At 35.4% G+C, this 12142-nt stretch overlaps 1 protein-coding gene across 1 annotated transcript; it reads right to left on the bottom strand.

Annotated features, from left to right (window-relative positions):
• Nucleotides 1-1989: 1989 nt before the first annotated feature.
• On the bottom strand, nt 1990-9601 carry LOC106679801 (cell adhesion molecule Dscam2-like). Its single transcript, XM_014419149.3, has 5 exons — nt 9589-9601; nt 9359-9544; nt 2472-2768; nt 2256-2399; nt 1990-2171 (listed from the first exon to the last, which is right to left on the bottom strand). The coding sequence occupies exons 1-5, from the start codon at nt 9599-9601 to the stop codon at nt 1990-1992; spliced, it is 822 nt and encodes a 273-aa protein (XP_014274635.3).
• Between the last annotated feature and the right edge of the window lie 2541 nt (nt 9602-12142).

The following is a 12142-nucleotide window of genomic DNA, read 5'->3' as shown; positions in this document are numbered from 1 at the left end:
CGGAGGAAGATATGGGCCAGAGTCAGGGACAAAATTGTGAAGGAGAAACGCAAAAGAGTTACTAGACACAATCTCAGTGTTCGGAATCTTATGGGCAACCTTAAAATTGGGACGGTGGTGTACCGTAAAGTAGGAACTAATAAAGGCAAAGAGCTCCAGAGATACGAAGGCCCATTCAGAGTGGTCACGATAAGAGAGGACAATGTTGTCACCATAGAAAGCTTAAAAGAACCGAAAAAGCGAAGAACAGTTCACCAAGAACAATTAAAGCTTCCTGCATTATCATGATGTACGGGATTGTACTCACCTCCCTTCTGGAGGGTAATATTGTAAAGTTGTAAAGTTCTTATTTTTTTTTGTTTTTCATTTTTGGAGCTCAAAGTGTAAAAATCAGGGATTCATGGATTCATTTTGTGAATATCTCCTGAACAAAGCGTTTGAGGACATACCCTCAGAGGATTTTTTTTTTGTTTTGAGGACCTTAGTTCATATTTTCAGTTTGTTCACTTAGCCCTGAAACATCCTGTATGACTTACACTCAGTGTCAAAATGTTAGCTAATACAAATGAAGTAGCAAGCAGTACCCCTCGAGAAATTGGGCAAATACCATACATGTGCGAGATTAAACCCATGAACAAGTGAAAACAGGTTACCTAGGACAACTGGTAGGCAACTATCATTCACGATGAGTGAATAGTTAATTAACACCGCTAGGAAGGTAATGGAATCAAGATGAATGAACTGAACACAGCAAGAGGACAAATCTTCAGGATAAATCAAAACCAAATAATTTTAATCTAATCAATGTATTCAACAATCAAAATTAATTTAACTAAGCTAACTAATATTAACATTGTAAATTTTTGGTCAAATCATATATCAATTGTAATTGTATGAAGCATGCCTTCAACCGAATTGCCGGAGACACTTCACTTTTGATTGGCTGGTGGGGATTGAGTAGACTGTATAATTGAAAAAAAAAAACGAGATATGATTAAATGAAATAAAATTCTATTGTTTTATGTTACAAGTGGTGTAGGGGGTGACCGAAAGAAAACATTTATGATTAGATGGTTAGTAAAATTTTGAATGACTGGGCTATGGAAATTATAGATCTAAAATTGAGGTAGTTGATGATAATGTGGATGTTAACTATTGCTAGATGGACTTACTCCACGGTTCTTTCTTCCCTGAATATTCTTTGGGCTCTCTCCCCTCTGCTTCTGAGAACAACTCCAGGAGTTCTACTCACTCATGGTAGATTCCTGATGCGTGACAAAAAGGAATAATGAACTGCTTCTCCCAGAAGACAAGATTAAGAAGGCTCTCTTCACATAAGTCTGGGTTGCTTCTCACCACAGAGAGCGCTGGAGGAGGTTAGTTTTGACTGTTGGCCACATGGGCGCTAGTATATCCTCTGGCTATTATATGCTATAGAGTATTATGGTGGCTCCTTCAATTCAACCTTTCGGTTGCCGTAGGTTACCCGGAACAGTAATAATTATACAATAATAGAAACATGTCATAATTAACCTTGTCTCATTATGTTCAAAAACACTAAATACAGTCCACTTTATTATAATCCAGAACTAATATTTTATAAAAATTCAATCACTGCAGATGTTGATTAATATCAGACTGTGGTTATTGAACAGCGATAGCGGAAGGATAGGCATTGATATAAAAGGGGGTCATTTTGCTCTGTCGTCTTTTCATAATTCAGTGGAAGTTAACCTTCACTAATAAATGATGTTCGGACTACAATCACGAATGTTGGCACGGTTGACCTTAGCTAGTACAGAGATACTAGAGCTTTCACTGTTAATTATCTTAAGGAACGGACATTTAAGGAATATAAGAATATTTTAATTTTTAGATACGTTTATAAATTCGATAAATTCATCAGAAAAGTTTCAGTAACTCATAATCACTGATTTTAAATAGTATATTTGAGGTATAAACTAGATAAATTTAATATAGTTAAGTGGATTAAATTATTCTAATTAAATTGTTTATATTACCAGAAGAATCAGGCTTGTAGCTGGACGAATCAAGAGTCATAGTTGGAAGTTGGACCCCCTGTACAGCATATTGTTGATCACGATTATGCTGATTTTGCATTTGAGCAACCGAAGATGATTCACCTAATACTAATTGATTTGTTTCTTCTTCTAGAAAAAATACAAAAGATCTAATATATATTTTCTAAAGCATGTTAAAAAGTATTTAAGGCTATCAAGAAATTGAATACTTACTACGTTTTCTGAAATACACACAACTAATTAAAATACATGTGAGTATTAAAAAAATCAATGCTATAGGAAGCATTGCTTTTCTTCCGCTATATCCTGTTGGAATGTTGTGTTCAGGTATAGATATAATTTTAGGAAAAACAGGAGCTATAAAAAAATACATATATTAGTCTAATTATAGTTTGTATTTTTGTTTTCAATGTGTTGTGACATACATACATCCATCAGCAGCGAGGGTAGTTGCATTATAAACACCTTCATTCGATCCAGCATTATTATGCACCATTATTTTAAGAAAATATTGTGTCCCTGCTCTCAAATCAGAAATAGTGTAAGTTCTTTCAGTTGGAGGAATGTGATTAGATGATAATATCCAATCAGATCGACTTTCTTGTCGGTATTCAATGACATAATATAGTATGGAGCACCCTCCATCTCCCCAAGCATCCAGCCACACGGTGATTGCGGTTGAATTAATACTTTGCAGCAATTGAGAAGAGTTAGGTTTTACTGGTGCTGAAAATTTAAAATTTACAGATACTTAATGTCGAAATATAACATTTTTATAAAAAAGTACGGTCTATACTTAGTTTAAACCAACATCTATAATATAATATAATTATAAGGTCCATTAAAATAGTACTTGGTAAGTAGTTTAATACGATTATACTTCAAATAGGCCATTTTCTTAATGTATATAGTTATGAAAATCTTTTAAGTAATATAGTAAATATAGAATTTAGTGCTGATTCAATTGATTGCTAAATAATTGCTGATTAAATTAAAATAAATTTTTCAATATTTAAAATTTGATGAAGTTTGTTATGTTTCTTAAAACTTAATATTGTTGTAGTTACAGGTTTGGTAAAATAGGAAAGAAAAAACGAATTTAATATGATTTCTAAATTGATTATTTTTGTTCCTATTGAGTCCTTGAAGGTTTTATATTCACCTTTTATTATATATGCTTCTTGGTATATTGGTGTCCAAAGTTTTACTCTCATAGAATAATTCATGATTTCTTAATTATTATATTATATTCAGAAATGATATTCGGATATTGACATTAACAATTAGTAAATTCACCACTTAACAATCAAATCGGATATGGCTTGCTTTTTGGATTGTAGTAAGATTTTTTTACTATACAAATATTTCTTTTACCAACCTATTTATGTCAAAAACATGAAAAGATGGAGGGAATATTTTAATGACCTACTAGAGGGAACAGTTGTAGAGTTGAAAGAAACCCGCGGAAATGCAGAAGATGGTCTTCTATATTCTCAACCTGGTTCCAGGAATATCGCTTCTTAATGCAGCCGGCAAGACATACTCTAGAATACTTAATTGTCGAAAACCAGCTCAGAGAATATTACTACTGCTTCAGAGGCTGGGATCTCACTATACCACATAATGAAAAATTAATAAGAATGTCTGGAAGGGTAAAAAGAGCTCTCTAACTGCTTCGTAGGTTTCTAAATGACATTCAACGGATTGTGGAAGGATAACATGGATCGGGAACTGTCTGAGAGAGGTATCGATCATGGGAAGTTCTTGGCCCTAACAAATCTCAATAAGAAGATAAGGAATGGCATAACGAGAGAATTATTGATGCTACTGAGTATTCACCAAGCTTGTAGTTGAAATATTTTACTCTTTATAATTAACCTTGCAACAAATAAAGTTATATTATGAATGATATAGGCAGGTCACAATCCTCCTGATAAGCGTCTCATTCTAGATTTCAACTACCAATGTATCCAACACAAGATAAATATTTCTCGTGAAAAAAGTAAATCAATAAATTCGAATTAATCTCGAGTAGACAAAATCCATGAGGACAGTGAAAAATAAAAATGGATAATCGCGATAATGCTGGGAGTGAACAGTGGGAGGTCAGTGAAATTAGAAAATTAAAACTTTGTTGCTGCTCGTCCCAATATGAGTCTCAATAATTGTGTTGATGAAGGAGTGAATTTGGGAAATGGAGGAGCTGAAGTTTTGTTCTCGGCAGAAAATAGGTGACAAGGAAGACTAAAATTACCTATTACACTTGAAACATTTTATTATCGCCTCCTATTCTTCTGAATTTTGTACCTTCTTCTCGAATCAAGTCAGTAGAAATCTGGCTCTAATAGAAGATAACTTTCCCGTAGTGTATATCATCGCTTATTAAAATCTCATTTTCAATCACAACTGCATCAGCCTGTTGCCTCCTTGGAATATATATTTCGTATATACAGTTCAGTTTCTAATGTCATCGTTACGTTCTAGGTTAAAAATTAATCCCAGAATATTAGCGATGGGGCTCAACTCAAGATTTTTATTTAGCTAATTTATTTATAAATATGTCGACATGAAAATATGTCAATATGACTATTAAATGCATGTATGATACATAAACAAGTTTCTACAATCTTGAATGAATCCGCTATTTAAAACGTCGGTGTTGTCCTCGTGGGAAGTGAGAAAGGTTAAGTTTGAAAGGTGCCCTGACCTGGCACACAGTAGTGCGAAAACTTCAAAATTGTTTAAATCTTTTATAATTCTCATAAATTCTTATGTTATTTAGGGTGATTAATTCAATGGAATGCATTTATTTATTTTAATTATTATAATATTTTCAAATCTGAAAATAGAAATCCTAATTTTTTCATCATTAAAATATTTTTTCCTATATATATAATGTTATTGTGATTTATAGTAGTTAATTTTATTTTTGTTCTTACCTTATTTTGGTTACATCTTCCAAGAAGGCCCCTGACTTCATACGTCTCAATACGGCAATTAAACTTACACAAAAGTTACTTAAACACTTTTTCAATTAAGCTGTGGTGGTACCACCCGCAAGAGATTATTTTTAGTATTTCTTGAAATGTGGTATTTTAAAATTAAAAGTATTAAATAGTAATATTATAATAATAAATTTAATTGATAATAATAAATGTTGTTATAATAATAAATGTAATTCCTTAATTATGATTGTACCTTTTATTTTTAGTTGGTACATATGGAGGTCGCCAAAAACAACATATGTGTAAAAACAATGTCCATCACATTTTCAAGATACAGAGTGTAAATCATTCATCTTGTTCTGTCCCCAATAAAAGTTATAAGTTAATAAGTGTTATTATTATTATTGTCATTTTTTCTGGTCTATCAAAAAAGTCCTAAAACGAATTTTCCAACATTAAATTGGAAGTGGCTGAATAAATTAGGAACAAAATTTCTAGAAACAAATTTACTTTTGAAAAATTACAATTTGTACTTTCATTAGTATTCACTTGGCCTAAATATTTTTTGTCGGATAGTTTAAAACAAAATAACAACCACCAGAAAAAACCCATTACCGAAATTACGTCTGTAAGATTAGGTCTAAGGCCCACAAATATTATTTGATGGAAGAAAAATGACTGTGAATTCGTATTTGAGTATAAGATACCGCACTCAGCAGACACATTTCATTTTTGAGGATTTGTACACACATTCCACCACTGTGCGACGTGACGCAATGAATAGGACACTAGAGTTGGGCAAGTATTATTAGATTGACGAGAGACGAATATATTTGTATTCTTCAATTTTCTACTGGATTAATCATTTATTCGGAAAAAATTATACGATTAACCATCCGAATACTTTTGTATTCGTCATTATTTTACACGAATAATCAATTATTCCAACAAATAAATTTGATTAACCCTCCGAATACTTTTGTAATATGTTTCAATAGGCTCCTCTTATATGTTTCTTAAGACGCAGAAAACGAAAATGCTATCAATTTTAATATCGCGTATCGATTTATTTTAACTTTTCTGATTACTAAAATTTTATATTCTATTTATATGTTTTGAGATATGCAAAATATGAACATGCCATCGATTTTAAGATTGTGTATCGATTTATTTTACCTTTTTAGATTGTAACATCCTAAGCTCCCTTTCTTTGTTTTAAGAGATGCATAAAATAGTATCTATTAATTTTAAAATCACGCATCGATTTATTTTAACTTTTCTTTGGGTTCCTTCTTATATTAGGGTCTCTTTATATATATTGAGCCTTTGTATGTTTTCTGCATTTTAGAAAATTCGAAAGGACACTAATTTGTTTGAAATCAGAAAAGTTTGAAGTCGTGAATGTAATTCGATACGCAAGCATGCGTCTTAAAATCAATAGCATTTTTGTTTGCTGCGTCTTAAGAAATGTATAAGAGTACCCTAATATATTATAAATCAGAATAATTAAAATTAATCGATGTGCGAGCATGCAATCTTAAAATCGGTTGTATTTTCATATTCTGCATATTCCGAAACATAAAAATGGACCCTTATATGTTAGAAATCAGAAAAGCTAAAATAAGTCCATGCGCGATCTTAAAATCGATGGTATTTTCGTTTTCTACCCGTCTGAAAACATATAATGGGACCCTCATACATTAGAAATCAAAACTGGTAAAAAAAAAGAAAAAAAAATGTAATTGTTATTTGAATAATATTGTATTCAACTAATTTTGTATTCGAATAATTTCGTGTTCAAATAATTTTTTATTCGATTGAAATAATATTTCAAAAATACGAATACTTTTGTAAAATAAAATTATTCGGATTGTTTAGTCGTATATTCATTCGATTAAAAATCTATTCGTCTCTCGTCAATCGAATACAAACTTTGAATAAAATGTACTCGTCTCTCGTCAATCGAATAGCTTTTGTCCAACTTTGATATCCATAAATACGCCCTGAGCCTATCTATACCATGCTATACAACATAACTACTTGGGTGCTATTTACATTTTTATGGACATTTAACTAATATGGACATAAAAGATTTTATTAAATATTTTTATCAAACGTAATTAATTGTAATTTAATTAATAAGTAAACAAAAATATAATGGCCGCAACATCCATTTAATAAGGTGCTTGGTTTTATTAGGAGAACCAATGTCATAACCCTCAACTGAAATATTTAAAATTCCAATATTACAACTCATACGGTGATGATGTTGAAAAAAAATTATAAAAACTTGTTAAATAAAAAATTATAAATAAAGAATCGGTTGAAATCGGAATCGATGACTACACTGCATTAATATTTGGAAATACATTTTTTTGGGCAGACATGAAAACATGCCACATGACTCAAGAAGGAACTACACTCAAGAAGCTCATCACACTTTAAAAGCAATGATGTTTACGGTAAAATAGAATTTAATATAATTTACGACTAGAATAAAACATTTTCATAAAGAGAAAAAAACCTTTAGAGTCGATTTTAGCCATATATATAATGGCTTATTGTTTCAACTAGCCATACAACTCATACGGTGATGATGTTGAAGGAAATAATTTCTTGACTCGACGTAAATCCGTTTTACCTTGAAAATGGAGATATGAATAATAAGTTTGTTTTAGCTACTCTCAATGGATCTATAGTTAAAAAATAATAATAATAAGCAAAAAGCATTGCTAATGTAGCTCATATTTACTCTCCTATTACAAGACATAGATTCTTCACTATTATTGATTTTTTTTACTGGATAAGCAGACTGTGAAAGACTTAGAGAAGACTCCATAAAACTATTGTTTGATTTATGCAATATAATAGCATAGCTTACATTATTTGTGGCCCTACTGGTAAAGCAGCGGTGCCCAACAACGGAATAACTATACAACATACATAGATCATATTGAAAATTCCTCTGACATCGCTTATGCCGTTTCACACTGAAGTTCTTCAACAATATTTTCATTTCAAGACTTTTTTTTTGTTTCTTTGCGAAATTTTGACAAAATTACCATGACTGTTGCTGAATTACTACAAAAAGAGATATGTCGATTGAAACAAATTACCTGGAATAATAAATATTGAGGTGGAATACATACACTTTATCGCTAATTTGTAACTGACAAGAGTACGTGTAATTCCTATTTATAAACAATTGAAAGGAGAACCCAGAGAACTAACTTTTTGGTGCAGGTAAGAAGATTACAAGCTAGATCAAGTTATGGGTCAAATGACTTTTCCACAGCATTATTACATTTACATTATACAATCACAGTTGTATTACATTAAGCTATATCACAATTTATTACGTTAAGCTGTATTACGGTCATTCGCAATGGTAAAAGTGTTCAACAGGTCAACTTTTTTCCCAGTACATAATTCTGTATCACTAATTAATGACATTAAGTTATTGCCATTCCATTTATTGATAATTTTATAATTATTTGAAAATTGTATTCTTCTTGAAGAAAACGTAATTATTACTAAACAAATATAAAAATGGATGAATGAAATAACTTTTTAGTAAGGAGTTTACTCAATTGTAATAGCCATGTTATCACTAGCAGGAGCTGGAAGTGATGTAGTTTAAGAAGTCGTTTAGGTTGAAGGAAAAAGTTGGCATCGAAACTGACTAGGGAACTAAAAAGTAATTTATTTTTGCACTCTGTGGCCTAAATATATTCATGTTGGTCTTGGCAATTTGGGCTGTAAACACAGTAACTCCAGAGACAGAGTGGATAAAAAGGTCTGGAAGTCATTAGTATATAAGTGGAGCGAAAAAAGGCCAATTGAATTAGCAACATGATTCATGTAGATATTGAAAATAATTATTACACTAAAAATGAAAAGAGAGACATCAAATTATAAAATTATCCAAAAAAGCTAATGATTTTGACTTGGAAAAGAGAAAGAGTTGTCTTTGGAATGGAAGATTATGTGGATTAGCCGAACTGAATACCAGGTTTGGATCTAGTCGTGATGTCTAGAATCTAGTAGTTTGAAAGGAGTCTAGTAGTTTCAAGGCTTCAAGGAAATTATATATTGAGAATTTTCGTTAATGGAATAATCTCTAAGATAGCAGAAGTAATAATTATTTGAAAACCATAAGTAAAAAGTAGATATGTGTTATATCTGGAGATTATAATTTCATTTACTTATCAATTTTACAAACTTAATATTGCCTAATTATGTGAAATTGTTAAGAAACTGCTTAAAAGATAACATATGGTTTTGACAATTATGGGAAAAATAAAAATCATTAGCATAAAATTGTATTAAAGAAGATGATGATAATATGTAAAAGATCATGATTGTACTTACCTGTTCCTTTAGTGTAAGCATTAATAATATCACATGGTAGTCCAGTTCCAATTTTGTTATATGCAGTAATATATAATTTGTAAAGGGTCCCACACCATAAGTTAGTTAAAATGTGGGAAGTTTCTCTAGCCTTTAATTGTAATTCTTCCCAATCTCCATGATCACGCTTGTAATTAATGACATAGCCTGAAAATTAAAACTGGTGGTTGAGTGTGATAAAAACACAGGACTTCTTGAATACATTTTAGTAAATAAGGAAATTATGATCAAGCACTACACGTATTGTTATTATATCCCAAAAAGCGTTGGACAGTCCATCTGAAACAATTGAAGCTTCCTAGAGAAGTTACACCATGTTGGACTGGAGTGCCCTACCTTCCTTCCCTCCTCCCCGATAATATCGTTATCCCTAGAAACGTAATTCCGGCGGCTGCCGCAGTACCCCCAGAGACTTAGCCGGAACCGGTACCCCAGCCGATGGTGAAAGCCCCACCAGAACAAGAGGGGTTTCAACCTCCACCACCTCTCCCGGCAGTCAGGATACTGGAAGCACACGCTAACGCCCTTCAGTGGATTAAAATACGAACGGCAACGACGCAAGATCTTAGAAAGGCGATTTCGGATCTGGAAAGATTCACCGGGGAACCTGGCGAGCTGAGTCACTTCATAAAAAGGGGTGATCGAATAATGGAAAGGATCCAGGCAAAGAAAGAAGAAAGACTGTTAGATGGGGGAGATGCGGAAAAACTGAAGGCAGCTGTAGTATGCCAGGTAAAGCGGGATATCCTCAACCAGATCCAGGCGCATGAGGAAACGCCCTGGAACACAGTCAAGGAACGGCTAAAGAAGTCGTATGGAGGAGGACGATGGGCCCCGGAGGAAGACATATTCCAGATGTTTAGGGAATGGAGGAAGCAAGGGCAATCGAAGGGACGCTACGCAAGGGAACTGTTATCCCGGTACCACCGGATAACAGACAAATTTAGTGAGGTGATGGAAATGGAGCAGGTCCAGGCCCGAATGCATTTCCTATCGGGCATTTTAAAGGTGCAGCTGGCGAAAGAAATTGGGAGAAAAGAAGGTCCACCACAAGATAGATCATTTGTGGAATTTGCACAAGACCTAATAGACGCAGGTGCAAGAGAGGAGGAGTCGCGTATGGAGGTGGAGGAGCCAGAATGGTCAAGGGTGCAGTACAATCGGCCCAGGAATCCTCAAAATGCGTGGCGTAGGAGAGAGGGGGAACACATGAAGGAGCGAGCGGCACGATTTGGTGAGAAGAGAACGAACCAGGCTAAACCTAGAGAAAGAGAGAGGAGAGATGATCGAAAGTGCCACGGCTGTAGGAAAGTGGGAAATCTAGCCCAATGTCCCCGCACGAAGTGCTTCTATTGCTAGACAATGACCATACATGTACCGAAGGCGGGAGACGGACCAGGGGGAACCCATGGAAGTCAACGCGCAGAGGATGGGGCACAGAGCTACCAGAACTAGGCAAACGCAACAGCGAACACGGCGCTTGGGGAAGGAGAACTGAATCAGAGATCTGAGGAGGGTGTTGGCAGAGGGGCAACCGCATGCTGGTAAACTACAGCATTTAGAGCAAGCGTGGCGGTCTGCCTATCATCCGAGTGAGCGGAGTGAGGTGCCTCATAGACACGGGAAGCTCACACACCACCTTGCGTCGGGAGGCATTGGAGAAGCTGGATGAGGGAGAGAGGACACTCCAGGTAAAGGTATGTTGTTGTCAATTAGTCACCCTGGGTGGACCTTGTAATGTAGAGGGGGAAGTGGAGCTTGGTCTGAATAGATGGTGTATGGGTGGAGAAAAGCTGGTAGTTCACATCGTAAACAGTATGCGACGGGAATATCAGGCAATTGTGGGATGTGAATTACTAGAGAGGGTGGGAGGGAGGATACGAACCAGCGGGAAGAAATGGCGTATTAGGATAGGCTGATAGGGACCGGAACTCGGCGGGAACCGGACCATCCAGGAGGGCTAGAAGGAGGGTTAGGGTCGGTTCTCAGGAAACCGAAGGTCAACAGGGCACCTCCACGACCAGGAGTGCTGATATGAGGCAAAGGGGGAGGCCGCAGAATACTGATGAACGACCGGGCCCATCAACCTCTGTTGATAGGGGACCGGAATTCATCAGGATCGGGACCTTCCACTGAGAAGAGGATAAGGTCCTCCCCAGGGGCTTCTGCGCCTATGGCAAAGAGGCCTAGGGGAGGTGAACCAATGAGACCAACGTACTCAAACCCTGAGGGATCCAGCAGGGTTGCCATCATTCCTGACGGTTATCCTTCCGTCCAGCTCACTCGTGAGCAGAGTGATGAGGTGCAGAAACGTCTGATTAGGATTACGGACGAACAGGCACAAGGGGGTGCACACCTCGAGTTTATTAATTTTATTTATCATATCGGGGGGTGCATCGTGATTTGCGACAACCAAGCTGGAAGGGACTGGCTGTCGACTGTAATCAGAGACATCATTATCGGCGATAATATCACATTACACGCCGGCTACGTTGATGAGCTCCAGAGGACCACCAGGGTGGGAATTTTCTTCCCTGGTGAGCGAGTTGAGGCAGATATTCTCCTTCGAAGAATTGGCTACCAAAACTCCAGGATGCCCGACGTTGGAAGATTGACGTTGGTCGGCACTAAGGAAGAGGAGGCTGGCTTTTACGGGGTTTTTAAGATCCCGGGAAGCGGCGTACGATTTTTAGAAGGCAGAGGCTTCCTGATGAACTATAATTTCAGGAAGGCCTTTGTTAAAGT

The sequence above is a fragment of the Halyomorpha halys genome, unplaced genomic scaffold (assembly GCF_000696795.3).
Source record: "Halyomorpha halys isolate HHAL.00 unplaced genomic scaffold, Hhal_1.1 Scaffold221.1, whole genome shotgun sequence".
In the NCBI taxonomy this organism is placed as follows: domain Eukaryota; kingdom Metazoa; phylum Arthropoda; class Insecta; order Hemiptera; family Pentatomidae; genus Halyomorpha; species Halyomorpha halys.
The sequence above is the reverse complement of the archived record's forward strand: the minus strand, read 5'-3'. Positions and strand labels throughout refer to the sequence as shown.